The sequence below is a fragment of the Ciconia boyciana genome, chromosome 1, assembly GCF_034638445.1.
Source record: "Ciconia boyciana chromosome 1, ASM3463844v1, whole genome shotgun sequence".
In the NCBI taxonomy this organism is placed as follows: domain Eukaryota; kingdom Metazoa; phylum Chordata; class Aves; order Ciconiiformes; family Ciconiidae; genus Ciconia; species Ciconia boyciana.
The window spans coordinates 77,596,548-77,617,307 of NC_132934.1; the positions used below are offsets into that span (position 1 = coordinate 77,596,548).

Sequence of the window (20,760 nt, forward strand, 5' to 3'; positions counted from 1 at the left end):
CAGCAGCTATTCTTTTCGATGGTTATTTCTTGACTGTATAAATCATACTGTTTATCATAAATCAACACTGCCAAGAATTGATTACATTCTAAGCATAGTATAATGACAGTGACTATATTTAAAATCAGAGATCAGATGACTTCACTGCTCTCCACTTTGTCTGATGCCTTTTTGTAATCCATATGAATTTGGTGTTTTAACTGGATCTACTTAATTTCTAGGATTGACAAAGACTCCTTTCCATGAGGGAAGGCTTGAATGTCATACACATCTGATTGGTAAACACACCCATTATGTGTAAACACACCCTGCATCCTCAGGTGAATACACATTCTCCCTTGCTTTAAGTAAGAGCTAAACACAATGTGGCTCCCAAAGCTTTGGTTACTTTTAATATATTTCATAGTTTTTCTCTTAAGGTATACATCAATATAGGCCACAGTGGCTTAGAAATTTGCTATTCTGAGAAAGTTAAGATGAATTAACAAAAGACATGAAACTAATACAAACAAGATAAAGCAGTAAGGATGCAGAATAAATAATGCAGAATAAAACTCTGTCTTTGTTGAACTAAGACACAGCCATCTACAGCCATATCAGACCAAATAAGAACATCCATATGGGATTTAACTGATTTAACTTATACATTTTAACTTCACACTCTAAGCTGATTATTCTTTACTTTCCTGAGTGTTCGATGTAGAGAAATCTTTACTGTGATTGATTACCTCCTCCACGGAGTAAGTATTTAAAAAAAAAAAAAAAAAAAAGACTCAGACAACAAGAAGACTTGCAGAAACAAGAGACTGAGATTGATGCTGCTGTCACATAGCTACCAGTTTCTTAATTTATTATGACAGTCTGAGAATCTAACTTCATAGTTGACAGCGACCAAGATTTATTCCACACTCCTGATTATTTCCCCATACCTAACAAAAAACCTTGGGTCTACACTGATTTATACTCTCACTTGTTTTGCTACTTCTCAGATCACATTGGCTTAAGAAAGCAAACATATGGCAAATTAACATGTAAATAAAGTTATATCTCATTTGAACTCAAAAGATTAATGTGGGGTGACTAAACATTGGAGTACTTTTGAAGGGGGAAAGTTTCAGATACAGAAATAGAAAAAGCAGGATAAGAAAAGTGGTGTGTTCAGATCCTAGCTTCAGAGAGGGCTGGATATCAGAGGCCTTTCCATCAATCACAATGAGAATCCCACATTTTAATTGGATTTCCAGAGTGAACATAGACATGTTTTCAAAATTAGCCTCCAGTTTTGGGCTCCAAACATCTGATGGCAACAATCCCATTTTCAAAGATGTTGATTAACTGAAGTCCATGGGACTGCACCCATGAAAAAACAGGGAGCAGTTCACCTGAACTACAGTAAATATATACTTTAGAATGAGGGCAGTCATGCACACAAAATACCTATTTCTCTCTAGTGACTCCAAGGTGAGTACAGATAGATGGCTTGTATGCAGACGTTCACACTCCATCAGCTGAAGCACAGCCTAGGACATTTAAAGTAAGTGATTCTTAATTTGAGGGCTTCATAAGATTTATAAAAATGTAGGGCTTGACTTCTTGGTTGTTAAATGTTTTTCAAATTTGAATGCAAACACCATGATAACAATTTTCATCTGTCCATCAGGGAACCTGCCATGAAGAGAGGAGGCTGCAATGGCTCAGAGTCTGGACATTTCTGCAATTACCAGGTGCCATAAAACTAAATCTGAGGTTTAGAAGAGGAAGATCCTCAGAACTAACATATTATAATCCCATCTTGAAAGAGAGATTTAACTTATTTCTACGATTGTCTGCTACCACTTGCACCATGAAGACTCTCACAAGATGCGGGCAATCAAGTAACAAAAGTAAACACATATATACAAAAGTTGTATGTAAACATCTAATACAAAATTGTCTATAGAACATTTACTTATCATCCTAGCTATTCATATTTGCTCAGCACCTAGTCATCAGCTAGCGGAAGGCATTGTGGAATAGTAGTACATGTTACAAAATGTGATGCATGCCACAAAGACTGGATACTTTAAATTGCTATGATGAATCACAGCTGTTATCATTCATCTAAGGTACAGACCAAGCAAGACTGATAAAAGATCTGAAAACAGTAATATGGTAAAAATTAGTTCGCTGAAGAAACATATCAGAAAGTAACCTTCTTTGTCATTTAGGCTTGCATCTGAAAAACAAAGAACTTAAAAAATGCACTCAAGTTTTTAATCCTGAAAGAATGCATTCGTCACTAAAATTCAGTTAGTTGTGCAATTTGTAGTGTGGGTTTTTGTGTATGCACCCACTGCGGCTTGTCTGTGGGAGGATCAGTAGCTTAATACCTCTGGGTCCCCATTTGCAGGGGTCCTCTCATCCCAAGGTTCTTACTATGCTCCAAGGACCCAATCACTGCCAGTCATCATTTGCAGAAATACAGAACACATAAAGGTTTAAAACATACAGATACATCTATTGCTAAAACTTGCATTTCAACACTTTTCATCCTGTCTGTAAATATATATTATACAGGGCCCCATTCCCATCTTGTGACCGGACCCCTCACATTTAGAACAGATCCCCGCTACTCAACCACTGAGCCCTGATTTGGGAGTCTGGCCTCCTTCTCTTAACAACTGCCAAGTCCTGAAGTTCTGCTCAAGCAAAACTCTCACTGGAATCACTGGAAATGAGTAAGAGCTTCAAGATTTAGATTAATAACTTTCTCTACAAAAATACCATAATTTTACATGTGTGTTAATAAAAATTAAGAGTTATGAAAAGAAGGCTATTGGGTTTATTCAACCCTCCTCCATCTGCCAAGGAGTTTAAGATTAGCAACCATGAAAATCTAGAAGAAAGCTTATGACTGATAATATTATTAGAGGCCCTGCTGATGTGCTAGAGGAGGACAATACTTAACTGTCGGTTCACCTAATGGTCTCCTGGAATCAGGAAAGAAGGGCAGGGAAAACTGGAAGACAGCCAAGAAAATGGACCATTTTTCAGCTTCTCTTTAAAATATTTGTTTTTATGAAACTAAAAACAACTTTCCAAAAGCTGTTTAGTTTTATATTAAAAATACTCACATTTAAAAAAAATATCTATTTGAACGGTTGGGAAACATAAAGAAAAATAAACATCAGTAATAGAAGCATTCATTTGGAGTTCAAGCAAGCAACACATTGTGCACAGCTGTCTGGAGAAGAAGAAAAATAAAGCTAAATTAAAAGGAAGACATTGGTCTCTTTAATCATACCAGTGATTATGCAATCCTAAATGAGTTATGTACCACTTCTTGACATTTTACATCTGGGAGCTTTAGAAATGATTTCTCATACACTTGCAACTCTCCTCCCTCTTCATGTTGATAGGCAGATTAAGCCATAATCCCCCACCCCAGTGCATACATTCAGACAAACAGAAGGGTAGGAATAGGTAGATTTTGGGTTCTAACTGGTTTGGGTTTGTTTTGAAAGAAAAACATAGAGCACTGGAACATTCACTGAAAGCGGATGAACGCTATGATGTGTTATACATACACGTGCGTATATATTAATGTTATTTTTGTCATCTGAGTCAGATTGTGGATTACTACTACACAGTCAGGAATTAAGCCTACATACCAGGGTTGAAACCTCTCCTCTCTTAAAATAAGACAAGAGATTTTAAAGGAGCACTGCAAGACAGGAACTTGGGTTTAGATCCTAACCTCAGACTTTAGAAGAAAATAAATTGTGCGATTTCAAACATAAACCTAATTTTTATACCGATTTGGGATCCCAAGGCCCATTTTATAACACGCAGATGTTACTTCAAGGCCTGTGACCATCTGCTCCTGGTTTCTCTCAGAAGTTTCTCCTTTAGCTGCAGGCTCCTAAATGCCTTGCTGCAATTGTTGCTCTGCTGCACCTACCAGAGCTGGCAAACTAGTACCACTCCTGGAGCAGGTTCAGTTGCTCCAGGGAAAAATGCCACCTCTCCTTTCCCACAGGGGCTTCCACATGACTTAGTCACTTTGTCAAGAAATGCAAAATAGCATCTGAGAACAGACAAATAAAACAGTAATGTCCATTTTTCAGGCTGGAAAATCAGGCCTTCTGCCCAAAGCACACCTTCAAGATTATGGACATAACCAGGACATTGCTATTCAATTATTTGCTACTGAATTCACAGTTGACACTGTGCTTGTGTTTTTGTCTACCATACCGAACATTCAGTTCTTGCAGAGAGCTCCATGGAATCTATAATGCACACTAGTAATTGCATTTCTGGCTTGATTTATAATCAGAAGTTCACTCTGCTTCCCAGGACTCTTTTCAATCAGACACAGGATTAACTGCTGAAGAACCATAAACTATATTGGATCATCAAAACCTATTTTTGTAGTTATTTTCAGGAGGTCTGACATACAAGAGAATTAACTGAGATATCATATTATAGATGTCCAAATTTAGTAATTGTTATTTTTCTGTAAGAGAAATGAAAGTTACACAGAATATTTGAAATAAGAGTGTGTAAGCAGGGATTCAGAAGGGTAAGGATTGTATTCTTGGCTATGCTGCAGACATCCAGACATCCTGTGTGAAGACTGAGAAGTAACTTAATCTGTTTGCCCTAGATCCTAATCTATAAAATAATGAAAATTATACTTCTTTTCCTTACAGGATTTTCCGAGGACAAATCTATTAGTATTTACAAGGTGTTCACATATGTTCCTATATCACAGCAATTAATACCACAGAAAAACCTATAAATAAAATAAATAAATCTCTGAATACATTATGATACATTTTTTGACCATGCTCCTTTGTATCTTTATTGATGGTTTCTAAGAAGAATTTACAACCTTCTTGAGCACACTTATTAATTAGAGAAATTATAAAGAGCAGAGGACTTAATGAAACCTATGCTAATCTTTAGAAGAAAGCAGAGTTAAGATTAGTGCAACCGGGAAGCAAGAACTTTTTTTGTAAAAAAGCAATGCTTACTCCCTATTAAAAAGAGACTATCACAAATCAGAGGTAAGGAGAAAATAGGAAAAAAAAAAACCACAACCCACACAAAACAGAAAGAGATTAGTAGCACTTCATAGCTTTTCATATCTGAATAGATAAACAAAAGAAAATCATCACTCCATGCAATTCCATTCTTTAATCTGAAATATTTTTCACACCCAGATTTGGTTAGACAAACAGAAAACAATGAGTTGTGTTGATTTTTTTAGGAAGAACTCCCTAACTGTATGTACACAAAACTCTGCCTCCAGGAAAAAAGGACAAAAGAGCAGAATGTGGAGGAGGTATTACGTGGTTTTCTCAAATAAGAACCAATGACAGTCAGCTTTTGTTGCTACATATTTTTCTTGCAGACTCTTCTTTGCTCATTTTTTCTGATCAGAGGTAGGTGAATTCCAGAAGGCTTGGAACAGTGGGAGTATCAGCTGATATGAGCCCGTTGGCAAGGAAATTTTGCAAAGCAAGGCTCTCCGCTTTCTGATCCAAATAGTTATGGCACTCTCTTCCACTTTCTATTTTCAGATGCTGAATAAATTTGTAAGACTTAGTCAGGAATACCAGCAAGAATTGCTTTCAGCAAAGTTTCTAGCAAGCTTTTCCTGGATAAATCCCAAGGTTTAGTAATCCATGATAAGCTTCAGAACTCTCTTCTTTGGTGATGCTTCAGACTAACACAGCACATAACACTCTCCCAGGAGCTTACATTTTTATACAGTAGGAGAGAGGTTAATGTAAGATAATGATATTCCACATGAGAGACCTTCAAGAGAAAGGAAAAATAATTCAATGCTCTTTCTGAATTTCCCAAGTGGAGTAACCAAATACCATTGCACTACCTATTTCACTTCAGTGGGGATACAAAAACAAAACAGTAAAAATCTAATCCTCACAGCAGCCTTTTTTGGATTTGATGACTATTGCATCTTCTTTTTCATCTTCTCTTCCCTAGAAGAAAACCTTTTCTTTCATTCTTCTGGCATTAGCCATGTTAGACTTCATGATCCTTATGGGTCCCTTCCAACTCAAGATATTCTATGATTCTATGTTTTCTAGATCACCCATTATTTTCACTGCTCTCTTTTGGCTTCATCCAAGTGCAATGCCTTAAACTGAACAGTCCTCCACCAGCCGAAGCCTTACCACTGCTGAAGGAGCAGAGGGTTTCCTTAGATGTGACAATTCCTATCCCAATAGCTTGAAAGCAAACTAAAAAACCCAGGAAATTCTCTTTTACTCCCCTGGGTACATTCTGGAGTCACCATAGTGGCAGCTATGCCAAGCTCCCCTGAAATTCTCACTGAAAAGTAAGACAAATTCTTAAGCCTTCTCTATGACATCCCCATCCATCATGTATCTCACTTTGTACAACACCCAGGCTTACAACACCAGGCTGAATCTACCTCCTCTGCTATCTGTCTTACTGAAAGCCTCCAAGAGGATGCGAAGACAGAGTACAAGTATGCCCAACTGCCAAAGAGGCCTCCAATAACGCACTTGCATGTATACGAAAGTCCAGTCTTCTTACTTAATATTAAACCAAGAAAGTTAAAACAAAATAGGCAAATTAGGAACACTTTTAAGTGTCATGCTGAATCAGAGCAGGGAGTATATTTTGAATAACCAGTTTTAAAGGCGTGAGTCTTATCCATTGCTACTCTGTAGTAAAGATTCACAGATTTTATCAGATATCTGAGAACAGATTCTGATTTACTACAGAAGAGATGGGTAAAGTGTTTGGCACTAATAGGAAGGATGATCACTTATGCCATAATCTCTCCTAAAGGCAAAAAAGAACAAAAATTGATAGCATGCCTCAACATGTGAAAGATACAAAGGAAAAATCAATTTATCAGTAAGACCATGGAGAAAAAATGATCAAACAGGAAAAAACATCTGGACCAGTGAGCTAATTGCTTGTTAAAAAAACCAGACTGGTATTTCATATATGAGAGGGGAAAACATATTTCATGACTGGTCTCCAATGAAGGAAAAAGAAAACCTATTGCATGAGACCAAATATTAGTCTTGCATCCACTGTGCAGAATTTAGAGCAATTTGAGAAAGAACTACTGCTATTTCAAGTGATTACAGTGCTAAAATAAATTATTTTTAGCCAGACAAGGATCTCATCATAGTTTGAATTCCCTGTGGTGTCATTTCATGTTATATTTGAGAAATTCCTCAATAAAAACGTCAAATAGAAAGCCAGTTGAGTTCCCCTGAGGACAGTTTTGGACATTTTCCAGTACAAATTTTAGCCATGAATTCTTAACCAAACACCTCCTCCCAACAAATAAATAAATAAGAAATTTCACTTGATTAGAAAGAAAGAGAGAAATATTGAAACAAGAACTCAGGAAAAACCACTTAACCTGTCCACCGCATCTGATCTAATTAGTTGTGAATATTCCAAGTTTGTTATTTATAAAGAAGATGTAATCATCTTTCTATACTGATATTACTAGAAAGACACCCAGTGAAGGTTTAAAAAGGAATGTAAACCCTGTCAAGAAGAGATGGCTTAAGATTTTGCATAGACTTCAGTCAAACAAGAGATGCAGAAATCCTCATATAATGGTATTCTCCATTACAACCTGCTTCCTAGAGGTTCCTAGATGGCCTACAGGACTATCAGTGAACTATCATGGGGTTCCATCCCTAGGCCTTCTATCTAAAATCACTAGACAAACATTTCTGTTGATGTGTGTGTGATAAAATACAGCCCAAGTCACTGAGAGAGCAATTCAGCTGTCTAAACATCAAGTCAGGTGCCATTTTAAGATTCCTTATATTATCCCATCTAGCCTCCATCTCACACTCCAGATACTCCTGTAGATCTCACATCACATCTGCCAGCTCCAGGGTGTCCTCACTGGCATGAGGCTCCTATGTTTAGGCAGTCAAATTGCCCCCTAAGAGTTCTTGCTGCCTGGCTCCCCACGTGCTGATGAAATGGACCCCAGCATTAATGCCTGGAAGGCCAAAGGTTGGGGAGAAGTAGGAATAGTGTAGTCTGATGCTGGGTCACTCCTAGCAAATCTTCTATCCAGGCACATACACATCCATGGTGCTGTATGAGAAGACTGTTCAGGCAGCGTTTTCAAAATCAACCTACCGCAACTTTTATAGGCTCATCTACAAATTCTATGGAAATGACATAATTCTATACAAGATCCACTACAGCCCTACTTAATGTGTATACAGACTTATATGCTGATCAAATATTACGTGCCTTTTCTAAGACGAACATAAACTTGATACATAGAATATATGAAATGGTACTTAACTAGCAATCTTCATTTTGACACTTCTGTAAAGTCCTGGGGAGGGGGGGAAGAAATCAGTGAAAGAATGCATTGAAAGGTGAAAAACATTGTCACTAATCTTATGAAGAGTTCTTTGTCTCTTTATAATCCATGAAAAATAAGTGGTTTCTCAAAAAGCAAGAACAGGTGGAAACCACTAGACTCATCAAAACTCTGATTCCTTTCAATGCCTAATTTCCCCATGGAGAAAAAAAAATAAATATATCTTTGGAATAAATTAACCAAGTTTTACATGCTGGGAAAATTTTCCAAAAGGTTACAGAAATACTAACTTAATCATATGCAAATACAAGGTTTGTTTTTTATTTGAGACCTCACTACATCCTCTTAAAAACAGCCAACTGCATCACATTGTTGGTAGCATAAGTGAAGGGAAATACAACTACTCCAGAAGTCAAAAGACTAGAATGTCTCCCTTTTCAAAACTGATACCATGCTAATGGGCACAAACAGGCTATCCCAGCAGTCAGTATAACTGTTAACACCAGCAGCCAGCTAGGGACCAAATGATGACAGAAAAATGAAGCAATGGTGTCCCAAATTTGAGTTAGCACACAACAGGCAGTCATAGCAAGATTCGCATGGCCACTGTCAGGATTAAAGACTTTAGTCTGAGACCTTAAAACCAGACACTTTCATCCTCAGCAAACTCACTCAGATTTTAAAGAAGGGAGAAAGAGCAAAGTACCTTGATTCCCTTTTCAGTGCCTCTAAGTAAAAGCAGTTATTTTACTGAGACATATCAAAGACCATTCATTAGTTGTAAATATTCAATCTGCATTTGAGGAACAGAAACTTCCCCAGTCCGTGGTCTCAAAATTAGAAAAGCAACTGTGACCTCTTTTAGTGTCATAAAGTTGCACACTGGGAGAAAGGGAGCCCTTTGCCATTATTCCCACTCATCTGTTCACTGAACCTCTTCTAGAAGCAACATGGCTCCTAACATTTTGGGGGTAACACGAAAAGTCAGCTCAGAGCAGATAATGAGTATGGGCAGACACTGATTCTAAAAAACCTGAAAGATCTCTTGGCTAGCTTTGGATCAATACATTCAACCGTAGCCACCTGTTAAGCACAATGCTTTATATTATTGTAGGCCTTTTTTTTCCCCAAAAAAACCTCAAGTGGATGAATAGATATCAATGAAAAGAAATTTGGACCTCTGTAGGTCCAGCCTGTATGTTTCATGACCAGAAAACAACAACACAGACAGCAGGGGTCCAAATAAATTCCACAGATCTTCCAAGGGTATCAGGTCACTCCTTTTGCTGTTCACACTTGCTAACCTACTTTTCCCTACAAAGTTGAAAATGGCAAGCTGTTTGAAACAATGTACGTGCACGGTTGTTTGAATTCCAAATAGTCGAACTATTTGATTATGTTTGTGTCCTGTTTCATTAAGAGATATTTATGAACATTCGTATAAATAGAGTTTTTCTTTCTTTTTTAAATGAATGTCTGGCTACTCTTTGTATAAGAAATACCTCTTGCACAATTAAGCATTTGACCACCTCAGGTTGAGGCAAATAAATCTACTTAGTCTGTTCTATAACAAATTAAATTTGGAAGTTTGAGTCAAAAGCCTGTCAATGGTCAGGATATATAATCCATCTGAACAAATATTACTCAGTTCGAAAATGAACCCAGTAGGAAATACATCTACTGAAAGGCTAACCAAATCCTTGCTCAGAAATTCTAGTTGTCCATAGCTTCAGTGAGTGCAGACTGGTGTTACTGGACTTTATTATTTCTGGTTCACTACTTGATTTCTTGACTTCTGTTGCAAAGAATCTCAGTTTTTACCAAAGTAAAGGTGCTGCGTGACACAGAAAAAATACCCCTTTTCTGCACTGCCTTATAAACATAGCCTTGAAATGAATTTGGGACTGTACCAAACACTGGTCATTGCATTTATATTGGGAATATTGTGAAAGAGAGTCCCTAGGCACTAGGATTTAGCTAAAATGACTACCAAGTAAGCAGGTATGGGAAACTGGATATAGCAGTCAAAGTTAATTTCCAGGTAATTGGTGTGAAGAAATTTCAAAACAAAACATATACTTTTTTAGCTTATAGGATAAACCCAACCTATTTAAACCAGAGCAATGTACATAAATCAAAAAAACAGATCCCAAAATCCTCAGACTGCTGAAGCAATTAAGATCCTGCTCTGTACATGGCTGTGTCCCTCCCCTTTGTAAACAGCTATTACTCATAACTGTTTCTTTATCCTGTTTTATTGTCCAAGTATTCCTTCATCACACTTTCACTTTTAACATTCTGTAATTTATGTTCATATAGCATATCCTGGAACTTTGTTACCCTAAAAGGGAAAAAAGGGGAGGGGGAGCTTTAAAGATATGACTGGCATTACAAAAGTTGGAAGAAACAGACAAAATATATTTAAGTGGATGGGACACATTACTTTTCTTAAAAAAATAAGCCCAAACATCCAGCACAGGGTTTGGAAGTCAGGGGGAAGTGTTTATCAATGTTAAAGACGGGCAAAATGATTTGAGTGTGTTAGGATTAAGAGTGCCAACTTTAAGGGTCTGATCTAAACCACGCTGGAGTCAACGGACAGGTTTGAACTTATTCATTGTGATCTGGATCAAGTCTTTAGTGAAAACATACCAGATGACAAAACGCAGCAAGCATATCAGGCCTTTTTACCACAGCCATGAACAATTTCTTGCCAGCATTCACTACTTACCAAGACAGTTGTGGCCATCATGGGCTAACATGAACCCATCATAGCATGTACACCTGTAGTTGCCTGGAATGTTGATACACTCGTGGACACAACCCCCATTGTAGAAGTCATTCTCACACTCGTCAATATCTAAAACATAAGAGGAGGAAAAAAAAGCTTTTGTCAGAAGCGAACACTAAGAATACAGAAAAATTTCTCCAACCGAGCATGATCTTTGAATATATGCATGTTCCTAATCTTTCTACATACTCATATTGCGTATTTCATCCAACAGATGGCTCAGGCAATTACTGACTGAATATACCAGGGTCATATATGACTGAAAAGCAGCAAGCCAATGTATAAAACACTCCTTCCCAAAATAATTGTAGTATCATGACAGTAAACAATGATATGTTCTCAAAAATTAAAAAGAAACACCTGATTTCGGTACATTTTTTATATTTAAAATGTAGGGTTTGGGTTTTGTCTTTAAAATAATCAAGCAAACAATGAGTTAAACCTTTGACTTTGTAGTAACAAACTATCTGAAACATGCTATTAATATGGCATAAGACAGAAGTATGCCTTGTTTAACAAAAAATTGTCTTCTTGGAACAAGGAAGATCTGGTATATTCCTGACAATACATAAGGCTGTAGTTCTGCACAATAAACCTTGAAAAACACCATTTCTGAAATAGCTGTCACAGTCCACTGAGCTCTATGAAGTTACTATTGATAACTTGGTACAGTTTTGTCCGTCTGTTCCCCTTCCCCCACAAAATAAGCCCTATTACCTTTTTCTCTATTAATTCACGTACGGCAACAACAACAAGTAGTCCAATGTTTTATTCTTAGAAGGTATGCTAGAATTATTTTTAATTACTTTTTGTACACTGGCCTGTAGCTGAAAACGTACCATGAATGATAAAAGACATGCACTCTGCTTCAACTACAAGCTGTTACGAAGATCCTGTTACAAACTGAAGTTACAAACTGAAGATCCTGTTACGATCTTCCTTCCCTCATATAAAAATAACTTCTTCACTCACTCTAGAAAGTGCAAACTTTCTCGTTTTTACAGATTGTACCTCAGCTTATACGTGGAACGTCAGCATCACAGTCACTACTGTGAATCATTCAGTGGCGCACATCAACCAACTAAAAATACACAAATAATTATAGACAGCATCATAGCTTGATAACTATCCGCTCTAAATCTGTGGTGCGCTAGACCAAAAACTTCAGCTACTGTCCCTAAGTTAGCGATAAACAGAAAAAGTAATCTTTTTAGAAAATCACCTGTTAGTAGATCAGAGCTATGCTGGCTGTTCAAACGTGCCTTCCATTGCAGAGGTGGTTGAAATATTTCTGTATTAGGTTCACGTTCACGCAGCCTTTTTTTTTTTCTTTTTGTTTTTTGGCTTTTTTTTTTTCTTTCTTTCTTTTAAAAGTACTCCAGGAAAACCTTTGCTACCTGGTATCATACCCAGCTGCAATCCCAAGACGGCAAGGTAGTTGGGTAAAACCAGATTCCTATGAAAAGCCAGCTCAGACTCAGTCACTCAATGCTTTCAGCATTCCTGGCCCTTGGATTGAGTTTGGCTAGCTTTGTCCCTCCTTGCACAACCCTCTAAGAAGTTTGATCTGTCAGAGCAGGGACAGGATACTCCCAAAGTTTTTTTGCAAGCCTTCCCACTCAGGTCTGCCCCTCCCAGAAACCTACCTTAAACTCAGAATAGCCCAGGTCTCCATCCACTTCCTTCGAACAGCTCTGAAGCCCTCCTTCTACAATCTCCTCAGCAGCTTGAAACAGGAATTAAGAATTTGACTATCTGCAAAACCGGTTAGCTTTTTTGTAACTCGGCATTCAGCACCACAAAAGTGCTGGAAATAAGAAGCTGGAGAAAGGATCTTCCTAACAAAAATACAACCTGCTGCTTAAAGGTAAACTTCCTGGTCTTTCAACCACTGCTCTGTTTCAGAAAGTTCCCATCCTTTACTAACAATTTCCATCCATTAGTTGTACAAGCGCTGAGTCAGCACAGCCTGTGGATGTGCTCTGCCTTCTGGAGTCCAGTATGACAACAAAAAAGATATGTCTGTGATTTTTCCTGAAAACAATAACCAGTAAGTCAATTACTGCGTATTGGGCTCATTCCGAACACACCTGCAACACGGCAGTGCAAAGTCCCTGAGAAGCCACTCTCCTTTATTTAAAGCCCAGTGTGCCTGGGTGCATACTGCCAAAGTGTTCCAGTGAGGTTTCCACGTAGCAGATATTTGCAGCTTCCACAACCATTCATGAATATTTCCAGAAACTTCCTATCAGTCTCAGGCTACAGGGACAAAAATAGAGCTCTACAGTAATGCCATGTTTTAACAGGCCAAGTCAATAATCAGAAAGCACGTAACATGATTTTGATGTCAGGCATGTCGGGCGTTCCTTCAGGACACTCAAGAAAAATGGTAACTTCATTTTAAGACTTGTTCTTAACTTTTATCCAGCACTGAGTTTCTTCAGAGGAGGGAATTCAGAAGAAAGTGTTATCAGTTGTTATGTCACTCAGCATCAGACTGCCAAGGGCTGATCAATTAATTCCCTTTTTTCAAACAATGAATCAAATAGGACTATTTGTTTAAATAAGTGATGGGAAAGCCTTCAAAAGGGACAAAAATCAAAGAAATGTGAAGCTTTTTGAATGCCTAGCCTTTATATAATACTTATTTCTAAAAAGCTGTACTGTAATTAGCAGCACAAAGGTGCTGATGTAATACAAATACTTAAGTTCCAGAAAGGGTAATCTAACAGATACATAAACCAGAAAAATAACAAATGGAACAGATTCTTTTCATCTCTCTCTCTCAAGGAGTTCCAGTTACGTTAAATACTGCAAAAGGATTAGAAGATTACTTCTCCCTTTTGTACCCCAAGAGCTGTACAAAACTAGGAGTAGAGCCAAACATTCTACCTATTTTTAAGAGCCATGTTGTCGGTTTTTTGGTGTTTCTCCCCCCCCGCAAACCACATTGCTATTTAAGAGACTTCACCTGGCAGGCTGACTGGAATGGCTATCTCCAGTATTGCTAGTAAAACACCAACGGCATAAGACTGGTGAATTTAACACTTTCTTTTTAAAAACAAAAACAAACAAACAAACAAAAAACCACAAAAAGCATGCACAAAGCCTGCAAAGTCCAAATGTTGAACTTTTTCAAGCTCCAGCTGCATTAAGAGAAAAGCAGACAACATGCCTGCAAACAATGTGAACATCACCCCGTTTTCTCTTCTCATATACCTGGAGGAGGACATTCTTTAAAGAACGCCTCAGTGAAAGTGCTGAACAACTACAATTTACGGGCAGAATGTTACATCTGACTTGGCAGGATATGGCTTCCTTAGTAAGCTTAATATAGTGATAAAAGCAATAGGAGTACATTCAAACACATAAAATCTGCAGACTTGCTCTTAATTTTATCTATTGTAAAACTCAAAATTTGCAGGGGCCAGCTATGTTAATTTCCTTTTGGTTAGGTCATATCCTGTTATTCTTTTTTTCCTGTAATTGATAGAATTGGGTGTTAATCAAACTCTTGGCTCCAAAGACCTCTAACTCAGAAAGTTAACTCTTCCCACTAATTTTGTAGCTTCAACTATCCTTAGCATTTTTAGTGTTTGAACACTTAATATTGTCTTTCACCATGAAGTAATTACCATAACACAAAAATGAAACAAGAGAAACAGAGAAACGTTGCCATCTGACCATGATATTGCTGTGTTGGATGCAGGTGCATAAACTGTTGAATTAGCAAGGTTTACTGCAATCTAGCTCTCAATGGGAAACCTAAAGTTTTATCTACCCTGGCAAAATATTTTAAAAGTTTTCACTCCAGTAAATTCTGCCTGTGCAGACAGGCAACTCAGTCTTGTCTAGTGAAGAAAACACCTTAAAAAAGTATTGCAATTTCCTCTCTAAGAGGAATTCATTTCATATGGTATTACAATGGCAGCAATTACAGGAGCCCTGGAAAAAAATGAAATGCACCAAAATGATTAAGAAGGCGTAGGGCCATTTATAATAATAACATGGTCTGCCAAGAACCTATTTGGGCTTACTGCGTTCAAATGAGACAGCAACTCCTAATGCCAGAGCGGGATGTATGCAACTACATCCTCAGCTGTTGGTGAGCTAGTTTTGACCATCTCTTTCTGGAACTGGTTTGGGAAATCTCCAAAACCCACAGCTTGTTTCAAAAGTTTTAAAGGACAAAATCATCAGGAAAGAAGAGATAAAAAGAAGCTTGCTTACTTGGGTGTACTAGTAACTGTACTGGTTCAGCTATTTGCCAAGAAGCTTGGAAACTACTTCATAATTCCCTCTGGAAAGCAGAGGTGGATCTTTTTGTTACAGCCTGGAAATAACTCTTTCAGCAACCCTAGAGAACACAGCACTGCCATGCTCTGCTGTTGTCCTCTTCAGTGAGTGGTGGTGTTAATTAAAGAGTACATACTGTATGAAACTGCAATTATTATATAAGCATCCAAGAACTTTTTAAAAAAACCTAGACAAGTATCTGTGAAATTCCAAGCATTTGTTACCGTGAGGAGCGCTGTACTTTACAATCAATGTATTTCAGTTATAGGAAAAGAATTTGAAGTTGTCTTCTTTAAGTGACCTAATTCTTTTTAGTCTGAGGGGACCCATATCTACCTTATACAGATTGGGGTTGATTCTTCTTTCATTAATGCAGGTGAAACTGACACTTCCGCAGAAATTTGTTTCATTTGTGTATTCTGCAACAAAGGGATAGCACACTCAGAAGTCTCCCAAGGCCACCCCACAGAGAAGCAGCTCTTCCAGGAGCACATACAACTTGACTAAGAAATGTTCAAAATAAAACAAGAACCGATCTCTTCTGCTTCCAGTATCACAGTATTTCAGCTTTCTATTTCAGCAGAGAATAGAAGACACATCAGCATGCAATAACTAATGTCCAAAAGACAAACCAAACTGTAAAACAGAGTGAGGAAAATGCTAGTTCCCATTTTGTCTAAACGTTTTCAGCAGTGTCATGAAATTTGCTGTGTGCTAACCATCTTTTCCAAGCACTAACAATCTTTGCTAGAAGGTGGCACAGACTTTATGCCAGCAAAGTACAAAATCTACCTCCAGCAAAATCCATTCCCACTCTTCCATTATACCAGTTGCCATTCATTAAGTTCCTGAATGTCCAAAAATCATTACAACACATATAACAAAATTTATTTGTCAGCACAGCTACAGATCATTATGGGCAAAGCTACTGAAATCAAAGCAAATGTCTGCATGCAGTTGATGAATTTTGGATCAGTGTCACAGCTCAACTGTCACAGAAGCCTTATGACTATTAACATGCAAAAGGAAGAATGGCTGAGGTCTCAAAGTCAACGAGCCAAATTCAGCTTTTAGTGTTGAATTCCACAGATTTCTATAGAAAATGGGGAAGTGTGCATTGGCACAACCTTTATCTTGGCATCTGTCAAGGCCACAGATCCCAACACTCACAATGCAACAGAAGACGTTCAAAACAGGAGTAGGATTGGGTAAAATATGCATTCATTTTAAAGTATTTCTTGACTACTAATGTAAGGGAAAGATCTGGAGTTAATTTAGTAAACACAAATTTCAATTGACTTTGAAAGGAATAATTTATGTGCTTGGACATTTTAAAACAAATAGCCAAAGGAAGCTGTCTGCCCACATCAATTTCTTCTAATTTAGAGAACCACAAACAAAACTTAGCACACAGGAATATTATGCAGATGTGGAATATTTCCTAAAGGAGCTGGATCCATAAAATAGCTAGAAGAGTAAATATTAAATTCTTTGTAAGTGTATCTTGATGGATAAATCCATATATTTATTCAGTATCTGAAGAGAAATATATTTTGGTGTTCATCTTTATCTATTTATCTAGCTGCTTTAAACAAAATACTGCAAAAGGGGCATTATTGAGACAGTAAATAATATTGTCCTTACAAACTTGCCAGCAAAGAAACTGTGCTTTTACCTTCCTGCTCCATGAGAGGTTGCTGCTAGCCCCCTACAGAGGACAAAGCATACCACTTGCAGAATTCTCTATTATCAGTTGTCTTCTGCTAAAAACAGTCATACTACAGTTCTGCAGTTGCAGCATGTTGCCCACTTATCCAGAACTGGTATGCAGCAAAGGACATTGCAAAATGCTGGAACACATATTTCCATGTGGTAATATTTTGCACTTTTATGGCTTCTCTCTTAAAAGCTTTCAAAAATTTTTACTGATTCTTTACTGAGTTTTGGTCACTGTTCCTCCTAGGACTAATGCACTATCCTCATTTCCACAGAAAATTACAGGAGAAAAGCCCCACCCTAGGTTCCAAATCCTACACAATTAAGAATAGAGCTACAGTACAGAGCTGTCTTCATCACTGCATAGTTTCATGCAACCTTGATCTTGGATGCTTGGGAAAGAAGTGACCTTGTAGTATCCAAAAGTGAAATGCCCTGAGGTGAAATCCCAGTCCTACAAAAGTCGAGGCATTTTTGCCACTGGCTTCATGGAGCTAGGAAGATATGTTTTCTGGGACTCACAGTAAAGAGATCTGCAAGACAGGATCAGCACTTAAATTTCTTGTTCCCACTTCCAATTCAGAACAAGCAGCAGTGTAGCATCAATGCCATTACTTCACTTTTAAGGAAACAGGCAGAAATGAAGTAACATGCACGCTGACAATAATACAAACAAATTCAACTCCTGGACCATAATCAGATCAGCACCTTATTCTTTTTAATGACTGGATTTGGGTTCTTTAAAAGCCATTAAAATAAATAAAAACAACATGGGAGTATTTACATATATTCTGTTTCTTTGGCAGATTCTACATTTAATATACTTTCAGCAGTTATACACACACGCTGGATACCCTGAACCCAAGGCATTTGTATTTCTCATATCAAGTTGCACTTTCCTTAAGAAGGGAACCAGCTCCAGATCTAAAGGCCAGAAAAAAACCTCACACATAGGTTAAAGACCGTTTTGGTTAAGTGCAGGCCAAATTTGCCAAAAGTTCAGCGCTCTGGAAAGCATTCAACCTGAGCAAGAATACTAAAATGATTAGATTCTCAAGAGGAGTTTAGCATCAGCACATTTCCACATGTTCAAAATTATTTGAAGTCTGCTCAGCTCTGCTCTTAAAATTTGCAAAAGCTGACCCAGCTAGATGTATGAAGAATCAGCTGGGAAAATGTTATCAATTCCACTCAACCTGACCTGCTGGAATTCGGCATCTACTCCAAGTCCAAACTTTATGAAGAAAATATTAACATATCAAGATTCATTCAATTTTTTCTACCCCAAATGAAACCTTGACCTTCATCTCAGAATGAAGTCCATTTCTGAAAATCCCTTCCCATGAAAAGCTTCGTAAGTCACTTTTTCTATAAGAGAAAAAAATTAAAATTTACCATTTGTTACATCTGGTTCTTCCTGAGATAACATTTGCAAGTCAAAAATAAAGTAACATCTTTATTCTTTAGATGCTGTGACCTTGGAAATGTTATGATCTAATGAATCAAAGAGAAACACACTGCAGTTTTTATGGCTTTCAAGTTGTCATGATGTTTTCAAGACGCTTGTGCCCAAGAAAACTGTAAAATTTGATAGCCATTAGGACTACTCTGAGAGCCAAGGTCAAGGGTGAGCAGGCTGGGAATAGGATAAAATCAGAAAAAGCAGCCTGATGTTTCTCAGTGGAGAAATGAAAAAGAACAGGTACAATAGGTTGTTTAGCATGAGGTTTTTGCAGTGTATATCCCTCAAGAGCCTTTCCACTATGGGTACCACCCCTCCAATGTTTTTCCCATTAGTGCACTCACAAAGAAAAAAAAAAAAATCAATTTTACAACTTCCTTCAAAAATGTCACAAACCCCTATTTTCCAGCATAAAAACAGCAATAAAATGAAAATGCCATGCCAACTTAGCAGAGATTATTTGGATGCAATCTGTGGTATTGTTGGGGTGTTTTTCTGGAAGCCATTTCATACAGTTTTCAGAAAACATCGACTACTCTGTAGCAGTTTTATTTGTTTCCTTTCCTTCTGTGATGGCTGAGCACAAAGTTCATCATGCTTTATATCTTGCTAAAGTACTTGTCCGGAAAAAAAGGGTAAAAAAATGGAACACAAACCAAGCTATGTAGAGGTATGTCCCACTGGTTAAACAGCACATATATTTTTGAAGTGTGAACAGCTTCATACTTAGAATTATCTTGTCTAAAAACATTTAGGATGCATTTGGAAGGCAGATGAGACATCGTCCCATTTATCACTGGCTGTAGGATGGGACTTCTTTACTTTCTATTTGTTTAATTTTTTTTTTCTCTGACCACAATTATTATGTCCTAATTTTAGAGAAAGTACAGAGACACGTATTGCAGATCTTTATTTTGTCCTGGGTCCAAATTTGCTTCCTATTATTACACTGATCACAGCAAGCATGAATCAAATTGTCAAGTAGCACAGTGTAAGGATGGCCTTATAAGAGTCATCTTCACTGCTAAGGAAAAAACAGACAAGCTTTCAGACACACAAGTCCTTCTCTAAGGAGGCAATGAGGTACACGAACTTCTGAGTTTATCAGCTGTAGAAAAAGCAGGTGTGTTTAGCACTTGTTATTTTGCAAGTTTTAGTTAACGATCTTCAAATATTGTTTATCATACAAAGGAAGAATTAAAGAGTCACATTTAAAGGCTCTAGTGGCTACACAGCGTCAAGCTCCCAGTGCTGTAAGCTGAATTCAGCTGACTCAGCTTACACATTGTTAAATGAAACAAGGCAATAGACTGTGAAAATCCAAACTTTCTGCAGTAGCTGAATTATTATATTTTCCATTTTTGGTGAATGACCATTACATTCTTCATTCATTGATAAGAAATATGGAGACTCCTTTCCTTATATTTTTCTTAAATTCACCTTCTCTTCCTCAGTTTCCTGTCTCTGTTCTCTTTCCTGTACATTTCCCTCCTTGCTTAAACTCCTAGTTCAAAGAGTTAGAAGAAGATTTTAAATGGCTGGACATTGATATGCCGCCAATCAAACTGACAACAGACAAATGAATCTACCCCTTTGATTCACTCTTTCAGGATGCCTGCACCTCAAGGCAGCTATTACTGCTTCAGTGTACATGTACTTTGCCAATGGAAAGTTATCACTGAAGTACAGGGGAATAAAAATTACTTAAAAAAAAGGAACACAGAAACTGAAAGCTGAGATTCTGCATGCACTTGGTGCAATTTGCCAGACACTTAAGTATTCTTTATGGAGCAGGAATGGAGAGGAGATCAAGTAAATGACATGGAACACTCTTCATTTAGGATCTTACAGAGTTTTTGACTGCTTAATTGACAAGTCTTTCTACTGCATTAACATTAGGTTTATATAGCATTTTTTACCTAGAGTACCTTTTGGGGGCCTAAAACCTTTGGACAGCTACAGTCATTTACGGAAAAAATAATTAAGCAGAGTTCTTTCCCTGGAGAAAAATATTTTTTCTATTCATATACCTGAGTATTATCCCTATGTGACATTTGCCATCTCAACCAGCACAATGGAAACTTATCTGGGACCATTCCAGCTCCATTCATAGTTAATACAGTATTTTTCTAGATAAAACCAAAA

The 20,760-nt window shown here is 37.5% G+C and overlaps 1 protein-coding gene across 4 annotated transcripts in view; it reads right to left on the reverse strand.

Annotated features, from left to right (window-relative positions):
* Window positions 1-20,760, reverse strand: part of SCUBE1 (signal peptide, CUB domain and EGF like domain containing 1) — a 221,058-nt gene that overhangs the window by 175,891 nt on the left and 24,407 nt on the right. For all 4 annotated transcript variants that reach the window (XM_072875936.1, XM_072875926.1, XM_072875918.1 and 1 more), the window contains exon 3: window positions 11,082-11,210. In XM_072875936.1, coding sequence (XP_072732037.1) covers window positions 11,082-11,210 — 129 coding nt within the window. The remainder of the gene's footprint in view (window positions 1-11,081; window positions 11,211-20,760) is intronic.